This window comes from Macaca nemestrina, chromosome 12 (assembly GCF_043159975.1).
Source record: "Macaca nemestrina isolate mMacNem1 chromosome 12, mMacNem.hap1, whole genome shotgun sequence".
Taxonomy (NCBI): domain Eukaryota; kingdom Metazoa; phylum Chordata; class Mammalia; order Primates; family Cercopithecidae; genus Macaca; species Macaca nemestrina.
The window spans coordinates 58227239-58252418 of record NC_092136.1 but is presented as its reverse complement, the minus strand read 5'-3'; the positions used below and the strand labels follow the sequence as shown (position 1 = coordinate 58252418).

The following is a 25180-nucleotide window of genomic DNA, read 5'->3' as shown; positions in this document are numbered from 1 at the left end:
TTATGAACATAAAGTTGCTCTGTCGAATCCCCCCCTAAAAAAAATGACTCTATTGGTATTTTTAGTGTGCTATTATATTCACACTTTAAATGAAAAATGGATGTCTTTAAGAACTGATGGCTTTATAAAACCCAGTCATCCTGTCTAGGAACATAATCTAGCTTTTCATTTATTCATGTCCTTTTTTATGTTGCTCAGTTTACTGTTGTAGTCAATACCTCTCCCCACCCCCGCAGTCCCCACACATAATCACACAAGGCCAAACATCTCTTGTTAAGGCAATTCCTAGACGTTTTATAATGTTGGTTGCTATGAGTGGGATTTTTAAATTGTTTTAACAGCATTAGTATCTGTGCATTGATGGTATTAGAAAATTGTTGATATTTGTATTGTAACATATATGTTACATATGTTTATATGTGCATTTCATAACTGGCCATCTTACTGAGCTTTCTTGGGTTTTCTAAATGGGCAGTCCTGTCATCTGTAAAGAATGGCTTTATTTCTGCCTAATAGCTATACTTCTTGTTCTTATTTATCTCTAATACTGGCTACGACTCTCAGACCAGTGTTATTAGCACTGCTAAAAAACATATTGTCCTTTTATTGAATTTAATGTGAATGTTCCTCTTGTTTTGTTAATAAGTAATGTGTTAGCTGTTGTTGATTGGAAAGTTTTTGCTTTTAGTTTTTGGTGTGTGTTTTTTTTTGTTTGTTTGTTTTTGGTTTTTTTTTTTTTTTTTTTTTATGTTAAGAGAACTGACCCTCTTAAATGCTAAGAAAACTAGTTTTCTAAGCATTTTCCTAAAAAGATGATTCCGCCTAATGAGGCCACAGTTCTGGGCTTGTGTCATGTATATGTGTGTATGTGCACCCAGGACATGTGAACATGATCTCAGGAGGGTCATACAGGCTGCCCCATTCTCTAAGTAGCCTGAGATTTGAAATTCAGATCTTATGTTATTAAGAAAACTCTAGGGTCTTCCTCCTATGAGTGTGTTGTAGTGGAATTTTGTTCAACAGAATCTCACGATGGAAGTTGTTTGTTAAAAAACAGGTTTTTTGTTTTGTTTTGTGAGACATGATTAGATTCAGAACCTCAGGCTCTCCCACTAACAGGAATATGCTGTTTTCCTGCTTCCCAGTGACGCCAATGCCCCCTTTGCCCAGTGGAGCACAGAGCGTGTGTGTGCATGGCTGGAGGACTTTGGCCTGGCTCAGTATGTGATCTTTGCCAGGCAGTGGGTATCTTCTGGCCACACTTTATTGACAGCCACCCCTCAGGACATGGAAAAGGTAAGGGCTGAGCTTGGGGAGAGGAGGCGCCCATTTCTTCCCAAACCAATGCATGGGGAGGGCAGGGTCCGCCACTCCTGTCACACACACAGAAGGATGGATGAAGGAGGGTGATAGTCCCTCTGTAGCTGCAGGTTGGCATCCCAGGGCACGGTGCAGAGATCCACTGCCATACTCTCAGAGCATCTGCACCCACACACAGCTTTCTCTGAGGACCAAATTGCCTGCCAAAATTTCACATGTGGTCTTCATCTTTTAATTTCAGGAGCTAGGAATTAAGCACCCTCTCCACAGGAAGAAGCTTGTTTTAGCAGTGAAAGCCATCAACACCAAACAGGAGGAGAAGTCTGCACTGCTAGACCACATCTGGGTGACACGTAAGGACAGGCATATATATATTAAGTATGTCTCTGGCAGCAACTAAGGGTAGAAAGAATTTCCCTGTTAAATGAGTACCTCAAGGACAGCTGTCTCCTTGTAAAAGGCAGAGGAATTACTAAACTTTTGGGGGAATAACACGAACCTCAAAATATAATTTGCTCCCCTTTTTTTTTGCATCTACATTCTCTGATTCTCATGAATCCTGACACATCTGGGGTTTTTGTATTTGTAGGGTGGCTTGATGATATTGGCTTACCCCAGTACAAAGACCAGTTTCATGAATCTAGAGTTGACGGACGAATGCTGCAATACCTAACTGTGGTGAGGACTTTTTCTTTCAATTTCAGTTGTCCCTGTGAGCACTCAGCTCACATGTACCCATAGTGGTCATTTTAAACTTGATTCCATATATTCTTAAGGCCTTGAAATAGTATCATTTGTCACAAAAGAGGTCCCAAGTAGCAGAGTACAAACCACTGTGATAAGCTATTGGTGTCTCCGCGTGCACCTTCCTGAGATGTGGTTGACTTGTCTATGTTTGGTCTCGTAAGGGACATCAGAGGTCTTTTGTCACTTTGGAAACTCTGGTGTATCAACCAAACTTTCCTCTTTCAGAATGATTTACTCTTCTTAAAAGTCACCAGCCAACTACATCATCTCAGCATCAAATGTGCCATTCACGTGCTGCATGTCAACAAGTTCAACCCCCACTGCCTGCACCGGCGGCCAGCTGATGAGGTGAGACCACAATAGTATCTCTCCAGGTAGCCCTGAACCAGGACCTCTGAAACATCGACCATGAGCAAACAAGAATGACATCATAAAAGCACTGTTTTTTGGATCATGGTGCCTGGGATTCTTTTGTTTGCTTGTGCTTCCTGGTGCCCCAAACACCCATTACCTGTACTTTGTGTCTCACAGTAGCCATAGACCTCTAAGCTCCCACCCTCCACTGGGGAGACACGTGCTATAAAGTCATCATAGTGATTAAGGGAGATGAGTATATGGTGCAAAGGAGAGGGAGACAGAAACAAAAAATGGAAAGATGGGTGTCACAGTAGAAGAGAAGAGACAGAGGAGAGGGAACAGGAGCCCATAGAAGCTAAGACATTTCAGAATAGGTATCCCTACTTCTAGATCCAAAATTAACTGACTTCCAGGCCCAGGTACAAGGGATCCATGAGCAGCCTTGCTACAGAAGAAACAGTATAGGAAAATAACAGCACCCCAAGTCATGAAGAAATAACTGATTATGTTCCATGAACTTTGGAGTTCTTGGTGGACCCTCAAACTGCAGATTGTCAGTCACATCCTATCTCCTCTGTTCCTGGGAACTAGGTCTAACCTTGATATAAAATTAACTCAGCTTCCTAGGCTGTTACCTTTGCCATCTATCTCCTATTTTCTCCTTATTCAACCAACATGTTTTGAATGTCTTGTATATGTCAAGCACAGCGCTGTGCATTTTTAAGACCACAGTGCTAGGTGAGAGCACTTAGGAATAAGTATCTTAAGGTGCGCTCCCCTAAAATTGTTGGCCATGCCAGGGAGATCTTTCATCTGTAAACCACTTGGATTGTAATTGACAGTCATCTTTAAAGTTCTATTGAATCACTGAAAGAATAACTATAATGTCCTCATTTATTTGTCTCAAAGTTAGCCAGAAAATGAGGGAGCAACAGAATTCTGGATTCAGATATCTCAGTGTGGAAGATCTTGCAAGATTCAGTGGGAGCTCTGTTTCCTGGAAACTGGGGAGGCTGGTGCTCTGGCAGATGGGGTGGGTCACTAAGCTTGAGGGTCTTCTATTGTTGTGATGTGTCTGGGGCAGGGCTACTTACAGGGGCTGACTCCACAGAGGACCATGGTGGGACCTATTAAGCCTAACTTCCTCACTTTCCTCCCTCTGACAGAGTAACCTTTCTCCTTCAGAAGTTGTACAGTGGTCCAACCACAGAGTGATGGAGTGGTTGCGATCTGTGGACCTGGCAGAGTATGCACCCAATCTTCGAGGGAGTGGAGTCCATGGAGGCCTTATTGTGAGTGGCTCTCTGGCCTAGCCCACCTGCCTTGGTGCAAATGGGATATTCAGAAACTTATTTATTAAGGACAAGACATAAAATCTAACCAAAAAAATAGGTACTTCATCTGAAGCTCTTGCATAATTTGACATCTCAAAGTATTTTGATAACTTGTCCTTGAGAATTAATATACCTCATGGAAGCAAGCTGCCTTCTGGCAGCACCTCCTTGGCATGAGACCTGAGGATTCTACGTCAATGGGCTGCATGAAGACCAACGCTTACAAGGCAGATCTGCCTGTCCCTGAGCGGGGCTGGGGAAGGGACTGGGAAGCCATAAAAATGCAGCTTCCCACTTGCTGCAGTATGATTCTTATCACTACTCAGATCTGTCAGTGACAAAGCCAGAGGGGAAATGAGGAAGTGTGGTGGCTTGGATGTCATCCAGAGGAGATCCTGAGAGACAGCCTTACCAAAGAGGTCCCAGTTCTCTGCTGCTCTGTGAAAACAAGGTGGTCAGTCAGCAAATGTGCTAGTGTGTGCTCAGAGTCAGGTCCTGTGCCAGCCAGTGAGAGGAGTGGGACTCAGAACAAGTGACTGAGCTCCTGCCCCTGCTCTGGAGGTGCCCCTAGCCCAACAGGCCAATCTCTCGGCATCCTCCCCTCGAGCTATTTGTATTTGCTCCTGGCCAGGTTTGTTTCTGGTTCCTTCTTAGATCCTGGAGCCGCGCTTCACTGGGGACACCCTGGCTATGCTTCTCAATATCCCCCCACAAAAGACGCTCCTCAGGCGCCACCTGACCACCAAGTTCAATGCCCTGATTGGTCCAGAGGCTGAACAGGAAAAGCGAGAGAAGATGGCCTCACCAGCCTACACACCACTGACCACCACAGCCAAAGTCCGGGTGAGTTGCAGACCGTTTCTGAGTGGGCCCTGGGCTGCCTCCTGGCCCTCAGGCAGCACAGCACCTGGCTCGATGCCCGCAGCCAGAGCAGCATGCGCAGCCTGGACAAGGAGGATCTTGCAGCTTCTGCTGTGGTCTTGTGGTCTGTTAGGCCAGTCTTTGTTAAGCCAGTTCTCCACCAGTTTTGAGTCCAAGGAAGACAGTGCAGGTTTCTTTACCTAGAAAATATGTTCAGGAAGCACCTATCCTCAGGTGACTTAGAGCTCACCCTCTACCCCATTGCTGCCGTGACTCATCTTGCGGAGCAGAAGTGCTCCGAGTCTGGCTTTCCTTCGGTCAGGCCTGCCTGCGTGCCGCAATGCCGTGGGATCTTGGCCAAAGCTGTCCTGCTGACATAGGAAGTGTTCCCATTGGAAGCTGGTTCCATTTGTCTTGCTTTGTGACGTGGCCAACACACAGATACCCAGAGGTCCCAAGGTCTTCCAAGCACCAACACTACTCACTGGGGCTCCCAGAATCCCACAAAGCCCTTTAGACCTGCCTGAGCCACAGCATCCTCAAACCACATTCTTCCCAGACTAAAGACCCACAGGCAACCTCTGGAGGCCAGGCTGGTCCTATCCCTGGTAGTGTTGAGGCTTCATGCCCAGCTATAACTCAGGCACAGACCTCGTTCCCCAAGGGAGCAGGACAGGAAGTATGTCTGGGGGAGTCAAGCAGAAACAGTGCTGTGTGACGCTAGGGCAGGGAGCAACCTGGGGCTATCCTACATGCCTTTAGATGGTGCCAGGTGCTCAGATGGGAAAGGGTTGGGGTGCCAGTAGCTGTGCTGAGGCAAGTTCTCTGTGCTTCGCCTCAAGTGCAGACCTCAAGTACATTCTAAAGAAACTCCCAGTTCATCTATGGAAATAAGAAAGTCACTTTGGTGGGGCAGCCAGGCATGAGTTTCTGGCATAGTATTGGAGGGGCAGCTCTTATTGTTCAAGATTATTTACCTGTTGGCCTTTCTGCAGCATATAAATTGCTTACAAGAGCTCTGTTTTGTTCAGAATCTTTCTAGGAGCAGTTTACATCATTCCTCTCCTTGCGGGCCTGCTCTTAAATTTTAATTATATTGTCAGTCACACCTGCACACTGCCCTGATTGCCTTCTCATAATCTTACATTTGCTGTGTTTTAGCCAAGGAAACTAGGATTTTCACACTTTGGAAACATAAGAAAAAAGAAGTTTGATGAATCGACGGACTACATTTGCCCAATGGAGCCTAGTGACGGTGTCAGTGACAGTCATAGGGTCTACAGTGGCTACCGGGACCTCAGCCCCCTTGATGCCCCTGAACTGGATGGGCTGGACCAGGTGGGACAGATTAGCTGATGCCCTTGTCACCTGCCCTCTGTGCACCCTGAGAGCTCACAGTAACACTGTGTCACCATATAACTGCACCTCACCCCTGCACATGTGCATGACTCGCAGAGAACATTCCAGCAATTGTGTACCCCTGGGCCAGTCTCTCTTTGAACTCTGAGGGTGGCCAGGATCTGGAGCTGCATCTCTAAGGGGCCAGGCTTTGGGGACCATTGTCAAAGGTGGACTCAGCAGGAAAGACACTTAAAGACACCTTTACATTTCTAGTAAGTCTTGATGTTCATCTTCAGCACCAGTGGAAACACATGAACTTCGATGCAGGTCCAGAGACCATGGACACTCCCACGAGGCTCAGCTCTCAGGCACCCTCTATGCTTCAGTTGAGGGAAAAGCTCAAGTGCCTTAGGCCCGTGGGCCACAGTCTTGGCTGAGATCAAAGGGAGGAGCCACAGGGACTTCTGCCACAGTGACAATGGAATTGTGTTGTGCCTTACTTCAGAGGTGGTCTCTTCTTTCTTGTAATAAAAGCAATATTTATGTGGAAAGCAAGAAGTGCAACATATCTTTAACTTTGTTGGGGAAAGAGAGCTGAGGGCAGCTGGAAATGGAGTCCTACCAATTGCAGAGCTGAAGAGCCGATGGCACTGAGCCTGGTCCTCAGCCAGGTGCAGGCTCAGGATTCACTAGGGGATAGAACAAGGCGGGAACCCCTCCCATAGCCTTCAGAGGAGGTCTGTGGCCTCAGTGCTCCAGAATTTGCTTCCCTCTGTGAAGCAGAGGGGGCTTCGTGTCTCATGCACGTCCTGACCATACGGCACATCTGTCGTGCAGACCTCAAAGCTGATTGGTTTTAGTGGCATGAGCTCCCTCAGTGAAGGGGATGGTTGGGAGATAAGAAGGGCACCTTGCTGGAAAGACTCTCTGTTCTTTCATGTGTTTTTCTGGCTTCTCTATTACTGACTTAGCCAGGCTCATAACCATGGTGGGGGCTGGTCTGTCTGCTGGCAGAACTGAAAGAGATCTGTCCCCTTGATTTAGAGGCTGACTGACTGATAATGGCTCCTCCAGATGGGCCTTGTCTGGCTGGGACTGAGGGAGAGACGTGCCTTGCCAGTCTGGGCTCCTGGTCAAGAGACTTTAGTTTGCCCCCAGGCAGCGTTTGGCTCCCCTCAATCCCCTGGGCCTCATCGCAGAAAAGTAACACCACATCACCGCCATCTGATGGCCTGGGCACGGCCTGATGACCCCATTCCATTGTGGCACTCTGATTCTGTCCCAGATGGAGGCTGTGCTAAGATTCACTTCTTAAACTACCAGCAGCCTCAGGCATGGTCTGTTGCCACAGGAGGTGAGAGATGTCGGGACAAGCTTGCCAGCTGGCAATGCTGCTGTTAGATCCTGGTACCCAGGTCCGCTGGATGAGAAGTGGTCATTCAGGCTGACGCCTGGCCATTGGAGTTGTAGAGCCAGTCAGGGCAGGCTTTGTCCCTTGCTTCTTATGTCACAGTACAGGGATCTCTGCATGTGCCTCTTTTCAAAACCTGCATGGAACTGTTTTGCCACTGATTCTCTGCACCCTCAAGTAAGTCCTGTTCCCTTTGTGGGCTTCAGTTTTCCTACCTATAAAACAAGGGAGGGGTTACACTTGGTGCCCTCCAAATTTACAGAGGATGTTTCCAAATCTACAGTGTCTAAGTAGGTTTAGGGAAGAAGGAAGAGACCAGCATTACCTGAGAAGGAGGGGCAGGAGGGAGGCTCTTGAGTAGTGAGGAAGGATGCCCACCTATGTCAGGGCATTGGTGTCTGAGCTTCTGTTGCCTGGTTAGTGTGAGTGTGTTTAGCATCCTGAAGGCCTTCATTGCTGCTGCTCTCTGCTCCTGGAAATAGCTGGAACATTGAATACGTGCAGAAGGGCTGCTTCTGACAAGCCTGTGTCCTGCCTCTGTGTACCCTGAATGCCAGTTCCCAGTGGGGCCCCAGGAGAGGTATGCATGCAGTGTGGGACATTGATGCCTCTCCCCAGGAAACAGAAGCAGCCTGTGCTCCACCCACCTGTCACTCCTCAGGGCCCGGCCCCCTCCTTGCCCATCCCTCCAGGGAAGCATGCCCTGGAGAAGCCAGGCTTGAGTATGACAGGACTTGCATGCCATTTCTGTGAATCACGAGCTACGTCCATGTGTGCTGACCAGGCTGCTGCCCATTTTACAGATGGCACCTTCGGAAGGTACCGTGACGCAAATAGGGCTCCTCTCCCAAGACATTCACCGCCTTACGGTAGGACTCTGACCCCTCTCCCCATAGTCAGACTGGTGCTAGGGAGGCCCAGTGAGTTTGGTGTGGTAGTGCACAAGGCCTGGAGAACGGCAAAGAATGGTGCTCAGTGCTGGGGTCACAGCCTGAGCCTGAAACAGCCCCGAGGCAGAAAGCAGCCCAGGGGCCTTCTCTGTTGGCCTGTTACTGGACCTTGAGCCCTTAAGGGCATTGGGGAGGCTCATGGGCTGTTAGCCAAAGCCAGCTAAAGCACACTAGATCTCAGGTCCTCTTCCCAGGCTTAAAGATGAGGAAACCAAAATGCTCAGCAGCTCTGGATCATCTGTCTCAGCAGCCTAGAGCCCAGGCTGCATCCTGTCCTAGTGGACACTTCCACCCTCTGCCCAGAGACAAATGCATTTCCTATCGTGCCTCTGACTTTGTGGGTATCACAAAGTGTTGACAGGCTTGTGAGCCCATCTGGCATGCCTGAAAGGACAAACTATATCATGGGGAAGGAGCTTGGCCTTGAAAAGCAATTTTGGAGTGAGGCTCAAGTCTCTGCTCTGACTTCACTAGCTCTGTGACCTGGGGTGTCATTCTCTCCTGAGCTTTGGCTTAGTTATCTGTAAAGCAGGGCTAATGATACCCTCCTTGCCAGGCTTACAGGCAGACTAGAGCCGGCAGGAAAAGGCCAGCCACAGAGCGCAGCCTCAGAGCACAGGATTTGTTTTTGAGGACCCATAACTCCCAAGGCCTTTTAGTTCTTGGACATCCCATCACTCAGCCTGTTGGCTGTAGTGTCTGTCCCCATCGAGGCCCCTGTCACTGTACTTTGCTTGCTTGTCTAACAAGGCCCATTGGGAAGACAGGACAAGGACAGGGACACACGACTCTCCTTGTATCCAAGGATACAACAGGGAAGTCTCCCTGACTCCAAACAGGATCAGTTTTATTCAACGTTTGTATTTATTGGCCCACCCATGAAAGGAATCTGACCACACTTGCCCTTATGATCTAGTCCTTCGGTGGCCTGAAAATAGAAAATGTATTTCTAAGATGAACAATTTATTTTTATCTTAATAGTATTGTTTATTCTGATCCAATACTCAGGGTTTCTTGGGACACTATAAACACTATACAGTTCACCTGCGTCAGATGCAGCCCTCACCCAGTGCCCTCTAGTTCCCATGCAGCTGCTGCAGGGCAGCCTGGACCAAAACTCTGTTAAACTGACCCTTCGGCTGTGTCCTTTTCAGACAATGCTGAGCCAGGACCAGCTGCTGAATGACTCTCGCCTGCCTGCCCCCGACTCTGATGACTGGAGATGACTTTCTTCATGGCTGAGAGCGTAGGGAGGCATGTGTGGGGGCCCAGAGCCTTTGCTTCTGTGGGGAGCTGGCACACAGCCCTCTCTGCAAGCCCAGTCTGGGCTGGCAGGGTGTCTCAGACAGGGTGCCGACAGGCACGAAGCAGAGCTGTGGGACAGGTGTCCAGGGGTGGCCCCAGGGTCCGTGCGTGTCTTCAACCATGCTGCGCTCTTCACCGCAGGCTTCATACCTTTTGTACTTTTATACATGGTCTGCGGACCACTTTTGTGGGAGGGCAGTGAGATATCAGCACGCAGACTAGATGGCTCATGCTATTCCTGGTGACATCCTGGAGGCTCTCACACCCGAGGAGGAGAGCTGTTAGTTAATAAAACCTGCTGGAAAAAAAGTTCCGAAAAACTGTTTTGAATGTTCTGTAGAGACTGCGTTTTGTGAAATGATCACCGGGAGCTCCCTCCGGCGCTGCTTCACAGGAGCATGCTTTTCCATTCACAGGACTGTGGCCGGGCAAGGCAGGTGTTTAGGGTGTGAGCAGGGAAAGCAACGAGGCCCCTTTCCCACAGCCCTGCCTGACTCTATCTCCCGTCATCTGCAAGGGGTATCTGTGCAACCTCCCAGCTTGGAGCAGAGGCGTCCCCAACACATGCACGCCCTGCCCTTTGCCTCCGCCCAAGCTGACACACAGCCTCCCAGGCCTTGCCCTTGGAGCAGCTCAGGCATAATGTCTGATTAAATAGCTCCCCCAAGTGGAAGGCCCTTGGGCACCTCAAGCTCCGTGTTTCCACCGCAACTCACCAACTTCCCAAACATGTCCGTTTCCTCTCCACTCTTTAGTCTTTCCTCCCTCCAGGCATCTGCTCAGGCCCTTCCCTCGCTGGGGAATGCATTTTTCTCCTAGTCCCCTTCATGAGGCAAAATCCTGTCTCCCAAGGCATGGCAAAGAGACCGTCTCTCAGGAAGCCTTCCCGCATGATCCAGTTACAGGTCAGGTGTCCCACAGTACCGTGTCTGCCCTTGAGCCAGAGCACAGCTCACCTTGAAGTTTCATACCCGTCCTCACCACAAACTTGGAGCACCTGCTCTGGGCTGGTTCCCGTACAGACAGTCCTCCAATTGCCAAGGAGATCCATGCTCCTAAGTTCCCCATCCACCCACTCCTTCACACGTGTGTGTTAAGTAGCTTCCATGCCAGGGCTACAGATATAGGCATGAATGCCAAGGTCCCTGCCTGAAGGTGCTTACAGTCTAGTGGAGTACAGACCAGTTTCAAACAAGACTTTGCCAAAGGATACAGATGCTCCAATATTAGTTTCTGCAGCCTAAAAGAGCATGTTATCATTTTTAATGGGGGTTTGGGGAAGGAGTCTGAATAGGTTCCATGGAAGAGGTGACACTTGAATTTGGAAAGATGAATCGTATTTTCCCAGGTATGCCAGAGGGGAAGGGCATTCCAGGTAGACAGACTTGAAACAGCGCAGCACAACCTAGGAATTGCCAAAAGTTGGTAGGCTAAAGCAGGGTTTCCTGGCCTCTGTGCTGCTGTCACTTTGGGCTGCGTAATACTCTGTGATGGAGGCTCTCCTGTGGGTTTTAAGACGTTTAGCGGCATCCTTGGTCTCTACCCTCTAGATGCCAATAAAGGGTAGATGCACCCCTTCTCTAGTTGACAACCAACATGTCTTTGGACTTTGTTATCTGTTCCCTGAGCAGCAAAATCACCCTTAGTTGAAGAACCACTAGGCGAGAGAATGGGGTCAGAGTTGGGGGCCCAGGGAAAGGAAAATCTGACAAGGTCAGCAGGAGCCAAATCAAGAAAGGCCTTGGGAGCCAGACCCTGGAGTGCGTCCTGGAGAGAAGGGGTGGCCAGAGTGGGGTCTCCCTTGAAAACAGTGAAGGATCCCCGAGGAGACACTGAACAGGTGGATGGGTGAGGTTGGCCACCCCTCCCTCCCACCCCCACAGACCTTCTGTGAGGTCATCTCTGTGTTTGGCCACCGGAGGGTCAGACACAGCTGTACTTCAGACAGCTCCCCAGAGCCCTGTTCTCTCTCTCCGCTCCCCTCTCCCTCACGCGCATGCACACTGAGTAACAAGTCCAGTGACACCAAGTTCCAACGTGGCCACCATTATGTCAGTTTTTGTGAAAAGGGGAACAACTTAGAATACACCTGGCCTAGGTTTAAGGCCAGCTTTGCCACCCACTGGTTGAATGACCTGGGAACACAGTCTCCAGGCCTCAGTTTCCTCATCTATAATTTGGAGAACAAAATCCCTACAGAATCTCTGGTTTGTTATGAGACTTCTATGAAGCAGGGCAGAAGCAGCTCTACCCACTCACAGGTAACAGAGCAGCACTGTGTCATCCTGGCCATGAACCGCAGGGGGCCATGTGGTCACTCGTATCGTTTGGGTTTCATGATACTACAAAGGATTTAAGGCAGCTTCTGGAATCTGACTTTGAAAGTTGAGAAGTTTCTGTGTGTAACCACTCCTACCATGACCCCCAGTGCCATGGAGAGATTCTTGAGAGTTGATGTGACCCCACTTGGAGTTTTTTGGGAATTGCCCCTACACTTGACAGTTCTGACCCCCATGGGTATGCAGACGCCAACTCACAGGCCAGGCCATGGCCTCTGACTACCTAGCAGGTCCCCCACAGAGCCACACTTCATGGGCTGTCTGCTTTGTACTTGAGTTTATTTCACAAAACCATGGAGAAAGATACTGAAATGGAGCTCTTTCCAGCCTCCAAGCAAGGAGGCCCCAGCAGCCAGTCTCCAGCCCCTTAAGCCCTTCTTGTTAGGCCCCCACCCAAAAGAGAGGAGAACCAGTGTCTGCGTGAGGGTACCTGGCAAAGCACTTTTGAAAACATCCCAGTTTAACGTGGTGAGACTGAACTTACTCTGAAACAGATGAAAAGGGACATGCAAATTTCCTGAGCACATGGAGGTGTTAGTAGGTGAAAATCATGTCCTGGGTATAACCCAGCTTCTCCAGGTTAGGGTGAGCTGCCGTCTGGATCAGGGGTGGTGGGCCACACACCAGGATGAGCGTGGACTTCCCTGGAGGAGGAAGGTGCTCCTTGATCATGTCGGCAGTAACAAAGCCTGAGCTGTACTTCCAGCCTGAAATGAAGCAGACGCAGGAGAAAGCTGTGGGATGCCAGGTGGAGTTCCTGATCCCAGGCCGCCTATATACCCACCCTCAACCAGGGAGGAGGTGACAAGCTGCTCTACAAAGGCTTAGAAGTCTGTACTACGGCTCCCTGCAAAAAGCCTCAGAACTAGTAAACAGCCCTCTGCAGCAGTCGCCCCAGGTCCCAGGCTCACTGCGGGGACCCTGAAGCCCTGCTGCTGTCAGCTGTCAGCATTAATGAGGAAGGAGAACACAATGAGGTATACCGAGGTGTGTGAATCAAGACGGCCGGCTGGAGTTGTCCGGCAGGGTGTGGCCTGGTGTTAGTGGAACTGCTCAGAATTGCTCAGTCGGGTAGTGGCCTCTGCCAACCACGAAGCTGTATGACAAGCAGGTACAGCTGGGCGCAGTGTGAGATGTGCGCCTGTGGGGTGCTCTGTGCACAGTGGTTGCTGGGATGCTGCCTGGGCTGCAGCAGCTGTCTGGGGGCTCAGCATGTGAAGATTGCTGTCCAGGCGAGGTGGGTGGTGAGGGGTGTGGTGGCCGTAAGCAGAGGCGTGAGTGGTGAAGGGGTCAGTGCCCATATTAGATGTGTATGTGATGGTGTGTGGAGTGGGTGGGTGTTCAGAGTGGACAGGGGCAGTGTCCCTTTTGATGTTCAGTGCAGTGTGTGGGGTGCTGCTGATGTATTAGACACCTGCTCTTGATTGCCCTTAAAAGCAGGCCATCCCAAATCCTCTCTCCCTCAATTTCTCACATTTCCCACCTGGAGCCAGAGCCCAAGGCTTCACCCCCACATCTGTTCCTATAAAACAAAAACAAAACAAACAGAGACCAGTCCTCAAAGTGGTCAAGGGTTGATGCTGACCCATGGTGGGTGAGGGCACTGGATATCGTACCAATAGGAGGCCTGTCCAGGGTGTACCACAGGTCGAACTGGTCTGGGTGAGTCCTGGCAATTTCTTCAAGCTCTTTTCTGACCAATATATCCTCCTCTGTCTAGAAAAGAAGCAACACTAGAAAAGCCCCTCCAGGGCCATCCTGTTGTTCCCTGGACTGACTACACTGGTCAGCATACTCTTGGCCAAAGCTGCTGCCGCTCCAGCTGGAATGCTTGCTGCCAACTTTCAGGGCAAACAGGAGTTCTGCTGCTGCTCGTGAAGATCAAAACCGTTTGTCTTGTGGATGAAGTTGGTGGTAGGATGTAGGTTCCCATGGAGCTGTAGTGACTGCCTCCAGCTAGAAGGACCTTTGCCAAGCACTGGCCAGGATGGCTTCACGCAGAGCTCCAGCCCTGCCTCCTACATCTACACTGAGCTCTAGCACAGCAAACCTAACTGGAACAAGCTCAGTGCAGGCCCAGGATCTTCTGGAAGAAATGTAATGGGCTCAGAAAGTCCTGTGATAGAACAGTACTGGATATGTGAAGGAGAGGAAAACAGTCTGGAGCCTCATTTGGGGGAAAGGGAACCAAAGCCAAAAATAACCTGTCACAGGCTCAAACGTACTGCACAGAAGACCTGCACAGAACCTTCATGATTCTCATCCCAGTCATTCCACTTCTGGGATTCTGTTTTAGAAAATAATCTAAAAGTAATCAAGCGTAGGCACAATTATTCATGACCGTATTATTTATAACTGAAAACAGCCTGAATATAGAAGTTAGATTATAGTGCAACTTGATAAAAACTATGATGAAAATATTTATAAAGCAGTTTAAAGAGAAGAAAATGCCTGTGTGGTAATGCTGAGTGAAAAAAATGCATATATAAATTATAAATATATCGCATATATAGAAAAAAGATTTAAAAAATAAGTAAGTATTTATATTCTGTATTTTCTGAAGTGTCTGTCCACTGAGGACATCTGTGATTTTGCACTTAGCAAAAATGTAGCAATACATATTAAGGAAAAAAGGAATGCTTAGTGCTTAGGGTTGGCTGAGGAGACACAAAAGAGTTAAATACATGCAAAAAGCAGGCCTAGACTCAGCTTCCCTGCCAGCAGCCCTGTTGATCCCACTAAGCCCTCCCACAGTCACAGGCACCCAAGCAGCATGAGCTCAGTCAATGGAGGAGAAATGAAAACAAGAGCCCAGCTCAGCAAACATTCCATCCTACCACTGCAAGCTCAGCAGGAACTGACCTGGTTGGCAAAGATGAGGGACATCCTGGTGCTGTCACTGGGGTCCTTGGTGATGTGGCGAATGAGCTGCAACATGGGTGTGATGCCTGGAACATAGTGAGTGGGCAGCCAGCTTTCTCCCTGTCTCTGAAGCCCACAGTCCCTGACCTGCAGCAAGCTTACCTGCCCCCAGCCCCAGTTATCCTTTTCTCACTTCTGTCCCCAAAACTCAAAAGTGGGAAACAGCCCTTCATTTTGGTTTTCCTTTCTAATGCAACAGTAAGTCAGAAGGTCTTTCTCATTTTCATATGGCAAGATGGAAAGAACACTCTAAGTTCTTCCGTGTCCTCATTCATCAAACAATTAATGACGGGTAAATGTGATAGCTTTAAGAGTGCCTATTACAGTGCCTGGCACATTGTATGTCTCCTTCAAAGATTGTTCTCTTCCTTCAGGCAGTCATTTTCAAGGGATGGGGAGAGTCAGACTTGAACTGGATCCAGGCGCTCCTGGGACAGCATGGGTGGGCCTGCCCAGCTTGGCCCTCAGCCTGACCTGAGAGGTCCCCGCAAGGCTCCTGAGCAACCACCATGTTGGTTAGGGGAAGCAGGGCACACAGGGTCGGTTTCAAGACCTGTCACTGATTCATCATTCCCACCTTCTACAGCTGGGGGCGAAATCGCTCATGTTGTCCCTTCGAGGATCAAATGACTCCCAAGTCAGAATGGTCTCAGGGCTCATTCTCCGGATGGAGCCCCTAGAAGCCTCTTACCTGTGCCCCCAGCAATCATTCCCAGGTGATGGGCCAGTTTTTTTTTAGGCTCACTCGTCTGGTCTGGTCTGATTCCAAGATTCCCTGGAAACACAGGGAATGCTTATGACCTCTGCAGTTCTTGCCTAAGAGACTGCAAAAGATCACTGACATTCTTTAGGACTCCCAGGAGGCAGCTCCAACTAAAGGACTGTCTGCACCATTTTAAGCTGGTGAAGCAGGCCAGGGCAGTCTCCTCAGCGAGTTCTGGCGCCCCAGTGCACAAAGTGGGAATAGAGCCTGAGCCTGCTCAGGGAATCGCTGGACCTTTGGTTCTGAGGAAAAAGAGGGGCAAGCTGAAGTTAACACAGAGACTCAAAGAGCATTCTCACTCACGGAGGTGAACCAGTGAGTAAATAATGGCTATGTGAGTAAGCAAAGGAGCATGGACTCCTCCATCCACTTTTCAGTATTAGCAGGCACCATTTATGTATCAGGCATTGTGCTGGAGACATTGATACAATGACGAGGAAACACCAAATCATTCCCCTACCTTAAAAAAGCTTACAACCTCATGAAGTGGGTGTGTGAAGGCATAACAAGTGTGGTCATTATGCATTGTGTGTGAATGAATGAAGACTAAGGACAACCCCATGTGACTCAAATCTGAGGCGTGTACGAGAACAATGGAACCATTGAAGGAATCTTCCTCCCGGCTGGGAGCCCAGCATGAACCCCTCCAGTACCTGGCCCATGGTAAAACAAGCGTCCCTTTGGCCCTCGAAAAAAGATGGTGTCCCCGATTTTCATGTTCTCCAAATACTGAGTCATCTTCCCCCCTTCAGGATACTGGGGGTGTACATTTTTGAAGTAGATCTGAAAAGCAAGGCAGCACTGCTTTCACATTCCCAGACACAATGCCACAGCCACACACAACCAGAAAATGTATTTACTGCTGGAAGCTTTGCAGAGAAAATGTTCTGCTCTCTTAATTGCTGTACGCAGTCCCTGAAGATGAAGCTGCCTCAAGGTTAACTGTAGCTTCACTGCTGGAAAGCCCTGTCTAGGGCATATGTCCCCTCGGAGGAAAAGCACTGCCCCTCCACCCCACCACCCTCAATAGGCTTGAAAGCACGAGGCAGCCAGATATGGTGAGCACTATTTACCTTTATAATTAAGTCCACAAAGCCTCTGTCATCATCACTGGAGACAGGCGTGTAAGCCCTGACCACCAATTCATTATCAATTTTCGCCAAGAGCTGGACATAGTTACCTATAGAAAAGGCATCAAGCACTGAGTCAAAGCATACTTAGCTTAAATAAGGCCCAGGGATAAAGGACTGAGCTTCAGTGAAGGGAGCAAATACTGGGGCAGAATGTTAAGGGGGGCGGGAAGGAGAGATCAGGGAAGGAGCCCCAATATGGGATGCCTGGATCCTAGGCCTGCTCTGCCTTGCTGTGCTACCCTAGGCAAGTCACTTCACCTCTCTGGGTTTTGGTGTCTTCATCTGTAAAATAGGGATGATATGTCTGCCCACCTGTGATCATAGTATAACTGCTTTTTGGAGCAGGAAAAGATCATTAAAGTTGGAGGGTGAGTATTAAAAATTACAGAAAGGGGTCAGACATGGTAGCTCACCCCTGTAATCCCAGCCCAGAGGCGGGTGGATTGTTTGAGCTCAGGAGTTTGAGACCAGCCTGGGCAACATGGCGAAACCCCATCTCTACAAAAAAATACAAAAAATTAGCCAGGTGTGGTGGTGCACACCTGTAGTCTCAGCTACTTGGGAGGCTGAGGTGGGAGCATCACCTGAGCCCAGGAGGTCGAGGCTGCAGTGAGCTGAGACTGTGCCACTGCATTCCAGCCTGGACGACAGAATGAGACCCTGTCTCAAAAAAAAAAAAAAAAAATACAGAAAGGAGTATTTGTCTATTCAAGAAAAATAGTGGCCTTCACAGACTAATTTCTTCCTAAACTGGATGTATCACTGGGGTCTGTGAATAAATTACAACTACTCCATCTGTATCCTGGTATTAGGCACAGAGCAGGCCTGGGTTAATAGATACTATAGGGTCCTAGGATTTGGGTACCCATGGAGCAAATGAAGCAACAATATCATGTCTTCCTGGCCTATGGCCCTGTGAGGAGTAGCAGTGAAGTTTTAAACCATGTAACTCTGCACTTCCTGGGTAGAATTCAATAAACCAAGTATGGCCGGAGACCTATGGATCATGACTACATCCCACTGTCAGATGATACACTGGGCAGCTACAACCTGTTGGATCCAAAATGTGAGACTCAAATTACTAAGGCAATTAGTGGCAGGGACAGGAGTGCAATCAAGAGATAAAGTTTTGTAACCCTAACCCTAACCCTAAACCTTGACTAATTTCCTGTATGTAGTCAGTTTCTACTCACTCAGAAACTGAGTGGACTACATACAGGAAATTAGTCAAGAGACAAGGAAGATGGAACAGAAATATGGATAGAAACCAAGACCTAAGGTGCAGGGAGGAGGAGGTGGCAGGAGGAGAAAAAAGGAGGCAGAGTAGGCACTAGAGGGGCTGGTCCCTGAAGCTGATTCAAGGGGATGAGCCAAGTCTTTGAGGTGCCAACACTCTGGGCTCAGAACAGGCTCAATGACTCTGGTCATGGTCCCTCTGGGCACCAGGGATATGCAGGAATAAGTGCCTGAGACATCTAGCTTCCTTCTGAGAACCTGAAACTGGAAACCTGGAAAGGCTCTTTCATATGCAGCCACCTAGGCCTGGCCCGATGCTGTCCCCAGGGCAAATGGGGCTCCCTGGCTGGTCCTTCAGGCCCCATCTCTAACTGGCTTCACTTCCACTGACCTGGGACAAAGCAGCGAACTCTGAGGCTTCATATTAGACTCTCTCAGAAGCCTCTACATTACCTTGTCCCACTAACTTTGCACGGCCTAGGCCAAGGCTGAGGAGATAGTGGGTCAAGGCAGTTTCTAAGAAATTCTGTATCTCAAAGTTTTTCATTCTTTTAGGCTTCCTGCCAACAGGACCGGCCTGACAGGCCAAGCAGAGAGCTGGGAGACCGCACGCACAACACTGAGCTCTCGTGCATAGAGAGGGAGTGAGGGAGCAGCAAGGAGGCTCAGGGGCCCAGCCAGCTGGCTAGAGTGTAATCTCACCCCCTGATGGAGTTGAGGTCAATGTTTTGTCCTGTTTGCATATAAGACAAATAGGCCATGGAGTAGGATCCACCAGGCAGGCAAGCAGCACTAGCAGATTATACAAAGCTTCTCTGAATCCCTGATTCTAGCAGTTTTCTACTGCACTAAGACTGACTCAGCTATCTGATGGTGTTACAGATTAGAAATGGGATAAGTCAACTCTAGGACTCCTAGGGCTGGCCCCTCCTTATGTGGGTCTGAGGCCCCTGCAGAGAATCTAAGTGACCGTGGGGGCAGGGCACACCTAACTCATTCCTGCCTGCCCGCACATTCTGGGCCTTTCCCCTGACCATTGGTTCCTCCCATCCCTCCCAGGTGCACAATACTTTGCAGTTTCTGAATTTTCATATCCATCAGTCACTCTACTTTCACAACAACCCAAGTGAGGTAGACAGGCAGGCCTGGGAAATCTCATTTCATAGACTGGGGCTCAGAGAGATTGAAGGACTTCCCTAAAGTTCCCCAGCAAGGAGCCTTCCGTGAGATCTTAGGCCTTTTGGCTCTAGGTTCAGTTCTTTTCAATGCTCACTGAGGTACCATTCTTGTGTCAGCCCAATTGGAATAATGAAGAAAATAAATTTTCTGTCCCACATGCATCCACCTATCTTCCTGAGCACACAGGCTCAGGAGGAGCATGAGGGCATCTTCCACACCTCAGGACGTGGGAAACCTGTGTTTCTGTTCGGAGAGGAGGGCTTAGCCCCCAGAGGCCCCAGTCCTGGTGATGACCCAAGCCCAGCTCACCTACAGGAAGTCCTAAGACATGGTCAGGCGAAGGCAGTTCAAAGCGGAACCTCCGGGTGTTGTGGCTGATTTTCTAACAAAACAAAACATAGGCAGGTTCTGTCAGCTTTCTAGAAAGCCTTGTTGGGCAGGTGAGATGCCTGGGAAAGGAGATCCGTTTGGCGCTATTCCAGCACAGGCACACAGGGCGGCAGGGAGTGAACTGGAGGCCATGAGATGACTGTCTGGCTGCCCTGCCATCCCAGCCATCATCCACTTACTGCCTTACACCCGCAGGGCTGACCCATTACCTCTTTCTCAATCAAAGGCAGCGGGTACTTGGCTTCAGGGTCTTGTAAGGTGATAGGCTCTCTCTTCCTGGAGTTCATGCTCTTCAGGACCAACACGAGCACAGTGACCCCAATGACGGTGATGGTCAGGAGCAGGGACGGGTCCTGGTAGACACAATGTAAGCAGAGCACCTCAGGTCTTGCCCGCCCCGGACAGGGCAGCTCTCAGGCGCAGTACACCCTCCCCTCACCAAAGGCACAGAAGCTGAGCTCTGCCTGAAGGAAATAGGCAAAGAGAGCGGTAGTGACACAGAAGGCGGCTGGGACAGCCTGTGGCGGACCAGAAGGTAGGGAGGGGTCAGCTGCAGGTCACACAGGAAGGATGTTTCAGGCCCCTGGACCGGGCCGCACACATGGCCTGGGGTGCTCAGGTCACTAGGCCCCTCCTGGCTACGGCCAAACGTTCACACACTGGAAGTCCCTTCCTCGAGGTGAAGGTGGAGGACATTACCCCTAACACACAATCCGGAATAAGGGGCCCAGTCCCTAAAGACAGAACTAGGGTGCGTAGCTTTAAGAGGTGCCCCGTGACTTAGAGCCTGGGGACTCCCCAACACTCTCCTGGACAGGGCGAAGAGGGCCTGGGCACTCAACTGCCAGAGACTCGGCCAGCCTCCCCGCATCTGTCCCTACCCCACAAGGCCGGCCTGCTCCTCTCCCAACGCAAGCCTGACAGGGAAAGTTCCCTCTCCTCCCGCCCGGGCGCTGGAGTCTCAGCCCTCACCACGCCTTCCGGAATCCGAGCCGGCCCGCCCCGCTCCCAGCCCTTCGCGGTCCCGCCCACCACCGCTCCCCCGCCTCCGGCTCCGGCTCCGGCTCCCAGCCGCCCGGTCTGACGTTCCCGGCTCTAGCCGGCCTCCGGCCTCTTTCCTTCCGGCCGTCCCGACAGAGATATTTCTTAAATACTCCATAAATACACCCCGCCGCGGAACCCACCCGGAGTGAGACGCCCAACATGTCGTCGAACTGGGGTTGGCCGGGGGCCGGTGCGCGGCTCCCCCCGCGGGCCCGCAGACTCGTGGCGCCGCCCTGCAGCTCCGCCTGGCCGACGGGGAACCCGCCGAGACGCGGACATGCGCGCCCAGGAGGACAGAGGCTCGGGCGGACCCCGCAGGCTGGGACCTTGGCTGCTGGCCCGCTCCCCGAGAAGGGCCGTGGTCGGGGGGCTCTCACTCGCGAGCCGCTGGCTCTGGGTCAGCCCTGCCCCCAGGGCAGCGCTCGATCCTGAGGCTGGCGGGGCGCTGAGCCCGGGCGTCCTCGCTCCTGCGCTGCCTCTCTGCATCCTGGCCCCTTCCGAGCTGCCACACTGAGCACCCCTCAGCTTACTTAAACGCGGCAAGGCTGGAGAAGGCCGTCTGGGGGACTGGGCGGAGGGGGATGCTGGTGAAGGAGGAATTCAGGCAGCAGCAAAGAACGCGTGAATATATTCATTCAATATGCCTCTTGGGCACCTACTCTGGGCCTGGTCCGGGGTGGGTGTTTTCCGGGTGGGGCCGAAGCAGGGGCGTCGCCGAGTTGAAGACTCATGTATTCATGTGTTCATTCATTCGCTGGTTGGAGAGGGAGAACGAGGGCCCCGCGCCGATCGGAGGGGAGCAGAACAGTAGGCACAGTTAGAGGGTCTTCACGGTGCATTTTGGAGCCTTCGCTGCCCGCTCACCCTTGATTACAGGCAAAGGCAAATTCTTGCCTCAGGACCTGTGTGAAACAGAGACGCCCAGAAGCAGATCCCCGCCTGTTTGACTCCGCTAGGGCTGCTGTAACAAAGTGCCACAGACTGAGCGGCTTAAACAACAAAAATTTATTGTCTCACAGGTCTGGGGGCTGGAAGTCCAAAATCAAGGTGTGGGCAGAGTAGGTTCCTTGTGTGGGCTGGGAGGAAAGGATCGTTCCATGCCTCTCCTAGGTTTGTAGGAGAGGGGCTAGGAGAAGGGGCATCTTCCTGTATCTCCACATCTTCATCCCTCTATGTGTGTCCCCTGTGTCCAAATTTCCCCTTTTATGAGGACACCAGTCATATTCAATTAGGGTCCATCCTAATGACCTTGTTTTAACTTGATTACTTATGTAAAGGCTCTATCTTCAAATAAGGTCACATCCTTAGGTACTGGGGGTTAGTGCTTCAACATAAGAATGGGGGTGAAAACAATAACCCGTAACACTTCACCAACCCTTATCTCCAAAACACACACCACCACAGGCTCAAAAATTCTTGCTGTGTGAATGAATAAACAAACTTAATTTTCTCTCTTTGACTTAATCAAATGCCTTTACTTTTGATTTACCCGTAGGTGCTTGGATATTATTGTCAGATATTTTAATTTTTGACAATGCGATAGGTGTAAAATGATGTCTCAGGAACCCAATTTGCATTACCTAATAACTGCTAATAAGGTTGAACATCTTTAATATATTTATTTCCCATGGAGCTTCCTTTTCAGAAAAAAGAAATGCCTGCTCATGATTTTTGCTCATTTTTCTGTTGCGTTGTCTTTTTCTTACTGATTTTTAGGAGTCTTTTATATATATTTTAGATATCCCTTCTTTGCCAGTTACATGAGTTATAAATGTTTTCTTGTAATTTGTAACTTCTTCCTTTTTTCTTTATTTTCTGTCCCACTTTTTTTGTGGTGTAGTCTGACGAATAGAAATTTGAATTGCAGTGTAACCAAATGTACCAATCTTCAATTTTTTTGCCTTTATAGTTAGTGATTTTTGTGACTTGTCTATTTCTACCCAAGCCCTTAAAGATATCGTGTATTTTCCCCAATAAGATTTAAAGATTTTCCTTTCACATTTAAGTTTTTCAACCACTTGGAATTGATTTCTGTGTAGGATGTGAGGCAGGGATACAATTTCATTTTTCCATGTGGCTAATGTGTTTTTTTCAGTAATATTTATTGAATTGCTCACACCTGGCCACTGACCTGCAACTGATCTGCTACCCCTGTGCTATGTCAGTTTTCATAAGTGTGTGACTGTAGCTCTGGCCTCCCATTTCTCTTACATTATTTAGTTGCCTAACCATGTCACAATACCACACTGTTTTAGTTACAGTAGTTTATAACAAGTGTTTATGTCTTTCATTCTTATACATTCTTTGGATCTCGGGTCAGATATCACTCCCTTGGAGATGCTTCTGTGATCCCCCAACTTAAGTACATGTACCTATTAATGTTTTAACATAATTTAACTTGTAATGTTTGTAACTTAATTTGTCTGTCAAATTAAGTTTAACTTAAAGCTGCCTCCTTACATATTTTAGGTTCACCCTCAAAGTTTCTTCGTACATAGTGAACTGTAACCGACTATTGTACCAATCATGGAGTTTCAGCCCATTATAGGCAGCCAACTGTTCAGACTGTGTTCAAATAAGGCAAATGGTAAGCTGTAACCAATCCCGCTGTTTCTGTACTTCACTTACATTTTCTGTACATCACTTTCCTGTTTCTGTCCATAAGTATTATGCAACCATGTGGCAGCCCCAGAGTTGCTCTGAACTTATTCTGGTTCTTAGGGTTGCCTGATTCATAACTTGTTTTTTGCTCAATGAAACTCTGTTAAATTTAATTTTTCTTTTACTTTAACTATTCTATTCATAGCCTTTTTCTTTTTTCAGAGACAAAGTCTCACTCTGTTGCCCAGGCTGGAGCACAATGGCATGATCATAGATCACTACAACCTTGAACTCCCCAGCTCAAGCTAGCCTCCAGCCTCAGCCTCTGAGTAGCAAGGACTGTTGCCATATACCTGGGTGATTTTTGTATTTTTTGTAGAGGTAAGGGTCCCGCTTTGTTGTCCAGGGTGGAGAGCAATGGCTATTCACAAGCATGGTCGTTGCACAGTATAGCCTGGAACTCCTAGCCTCAAGGGATCTTTCCTCCTTGGCCTCCCAAAGTCCTGAGATTTTAGGTGTGAGCCACCACACCCGGTCCTATTCATAGCTTTTACTTGAGTTTGTAATTGTACATTTGAATAGTGCATTATTAAATGACTGACTTTCACAATAGTCTGGAAGTTCCTTTATGGCAGACACCTTGTTTTCCCAGGGTTTAGCACACTGACTGTCACAAAGGCAACATTCAATGACTATTTAATGAACAAATGAATGAATTCATCTCTGCCCTACAGCATTTAGAACACATGATAGATGCTCCATATATACTTCTTCACCTAGGAGAGGAACAATCCTTTCCATCGTACTCTGTTCCCTTCCTTGCTTAATTTGTCTCCGTAAGACATAGCACCAGATCATATACTTTTTTACCTATACAACATATTTTACTTATTTGTTACATAGATTGTAAGTGTATTAGTCCATTCTCATGCTGCCATAAGGACATACCCGAGACTGGCTAATTTACAAAGGAAAAAGGTTTCCATTGATTCACAGTTCAGCCTGGCTGGGGCGGCCTCAGGAAACTTACAATCATGGCAAAAGGGGAAGCAAACACATCCTTCTTCACGTGGCAGCAGGAAGGAGAAGTGCTGAGCAAAAGGGGAAAAGCCTCTTATAAAACCATCAGATCTTGTAAGAACTCACTCACTATCACGAGAACAGCCTAAGGGTAATTGCCCCCATGATTCCTGATTCAACCATCTCCCACTGGGTCCCTCCCACAATACATGGAGATTATGGGAACTACGAGTTGAGATTTGGATGAGGACACAGCCAAACCATATCAGTAAGCTTCATGAGGATGGGAGTTACTTTGTCTATTTTAGCTACTGCTATATCCCTAGAACAGTGTCTGGCAATTGGTAGATGCTCAATAGTTATTGCATGTGTGAATGAATGAACAAACATTGTTTTCTCCCTTTGACTCTGTCAAAAACCTTTACTTTTGGCTTTGAAATCCAGAGGCACCTCACCTTTTCCTGTGGTTTTCTTAGTAGTTTGTTTCTACCCTTCATTCTTCCTTCTCATTTTCTCTGCCTGTTCCCTCTTGTTATTAGAGAGGCAGATAGCAAGCACATTCTCTTTATTCATTCTTGGAGCAGGATAAAAGGCGTTTATATGGGCTCCCGGTAATCTTGAAAGGGCAGTGATCCCCCTCTCTTCTCCTAACTCCTAAACACTGTAAATGTGTCCCTCACATGCTCATGTGCTGCCTGGATTTTGGCTCATTTTCTACTAATTCCCTGAAATAAATCATAAGCACAAGTCTCATGTCTCTGAATCCCCAGGTTTATAATAGGGCCTGGCAAGGGTAGGCTCTCAGCATGCATTTGCTAAGGAAAAGAAAAACAAAACAAGATGAATCTCTGTTGTCACTGTTTGAACATCTGTGAGACTCCACCCCCAAAGATTCAGCTCTTCCTGTGCAGGAGCGAGGCCTCCTTC

General features: G+C 48.9%; 2 protein-coding genes across 18 annotated transcripts in view; one reads left to right on the top strand and one right to left on the bottom strand.

The window, feature by feature from the left end:
• The window catches only part of LOC105488720 (PPFIA binding protein 2), a 143918-nt gene extending 133572 nt beyond the window's left edge, over positions 1 to 10346 (top strand). For 4 of the 14 annotated variants that reach the window (XM_011753045.3, XM_011753047.3, XM_011753046.3 and 1 more), the window contains 9 exons: positions 1146 to 1296; positions 1562 to 1673; positions 1910 to 1998; positions 2293 to 2415; positions 3591 to 3716; positions 4413 to 4601; positions 5781 to 5957; positions 8175 to 8240; positions 9476 to 9941. In XM_011753045.3, coding sequence (XP_011751347.1) covers positions 1146 to 1296; positions 1562 to 1673; positions 1910 to 1998; positions 2293 to 2415; positions 3591 to 3716; positions 4413 to 4601; positions 5781 to 5957; positions 8175 to 8240; positions 9476 to 9547 — 1105 coding nt within the window. In that variant the 3' untranslated portion in view covers positions 9548 to 9941. The other 10 variants (XM_071075144.1, XM_011753061.3, XM_011753062.2 and 7 more) reach the window with 6 other exon arrangements.
• A 1212-nt stretch (positions 10347 to 11558) lies between these two features.
• Positions 11559 to 21319, bottom strand: LOC105488718 (cytochrome b5 reductase 2). Of its 4 annotated transcripts, none has more exons than XM_024795009.2 (9): positions 20773 to 21016; positions 19798 to 19941; positions 19508 to 19580; positions 16724 to 16830; positions 16304 to 16433; positions 15579 to 15662; positions 14828 to 14913; positions 13582 to 13677; positions 11559 to 12672 (listed from the first exon to the last, which is right to left on the bottom strand). In XM_024795009.2, exons 1-9 carry the CDS (start codon positions 20791 to 20793, stop codon positions 12634 to 12636), a joined length of 780 nt encoding a protein of 259 aa, XP_024650777.2. In that variant the 5' UTR covers positions 20794 to 21016; the 3' UTR covers positions 11559 to 12633. The 4 variants fall into 4 exon arrangements, with proteins under 4 accessions (XP_024650777.2, XP_011751344.2, XP_011751346.2 ...); XM_011753042.3 differs by having other exon boundaries at positions 12212 to 12672; positions 13582 to 13681; positions 20773 to 21319; XM_011753044.2 differs by lacking the exon at positions 20773 to 21016 and adding an exon at positions 20561 to 20631 and having other exon boundaries at positions 12212 to 12672; positions 13582 to 13681.
• Between the last annotated feature and the right edge of the window lie 3861 nt (positions 21320 to 25180).

Coding starts and splice junctions, on each gene's coding strand:
- LOC105488718 (XM_011753042.3), bottom strand. CDS start 20,793: ATGTTGGGCGTCTCACTCCGG. Junction 15,663..16,303: donor CTTGTTTTACCATGGGCCAG/GTACTGGAGGGG, acceptor CTGTGTTTCCAG/GGAATCTTGGAATCAGACCA. Junction 14,914..15,578: donor AATGATTGCTGGGGGCACAG/GTAAGAGGCTTC, acceptor ACTATGTTCCAG/GCATCACACCCATGTTGCAG.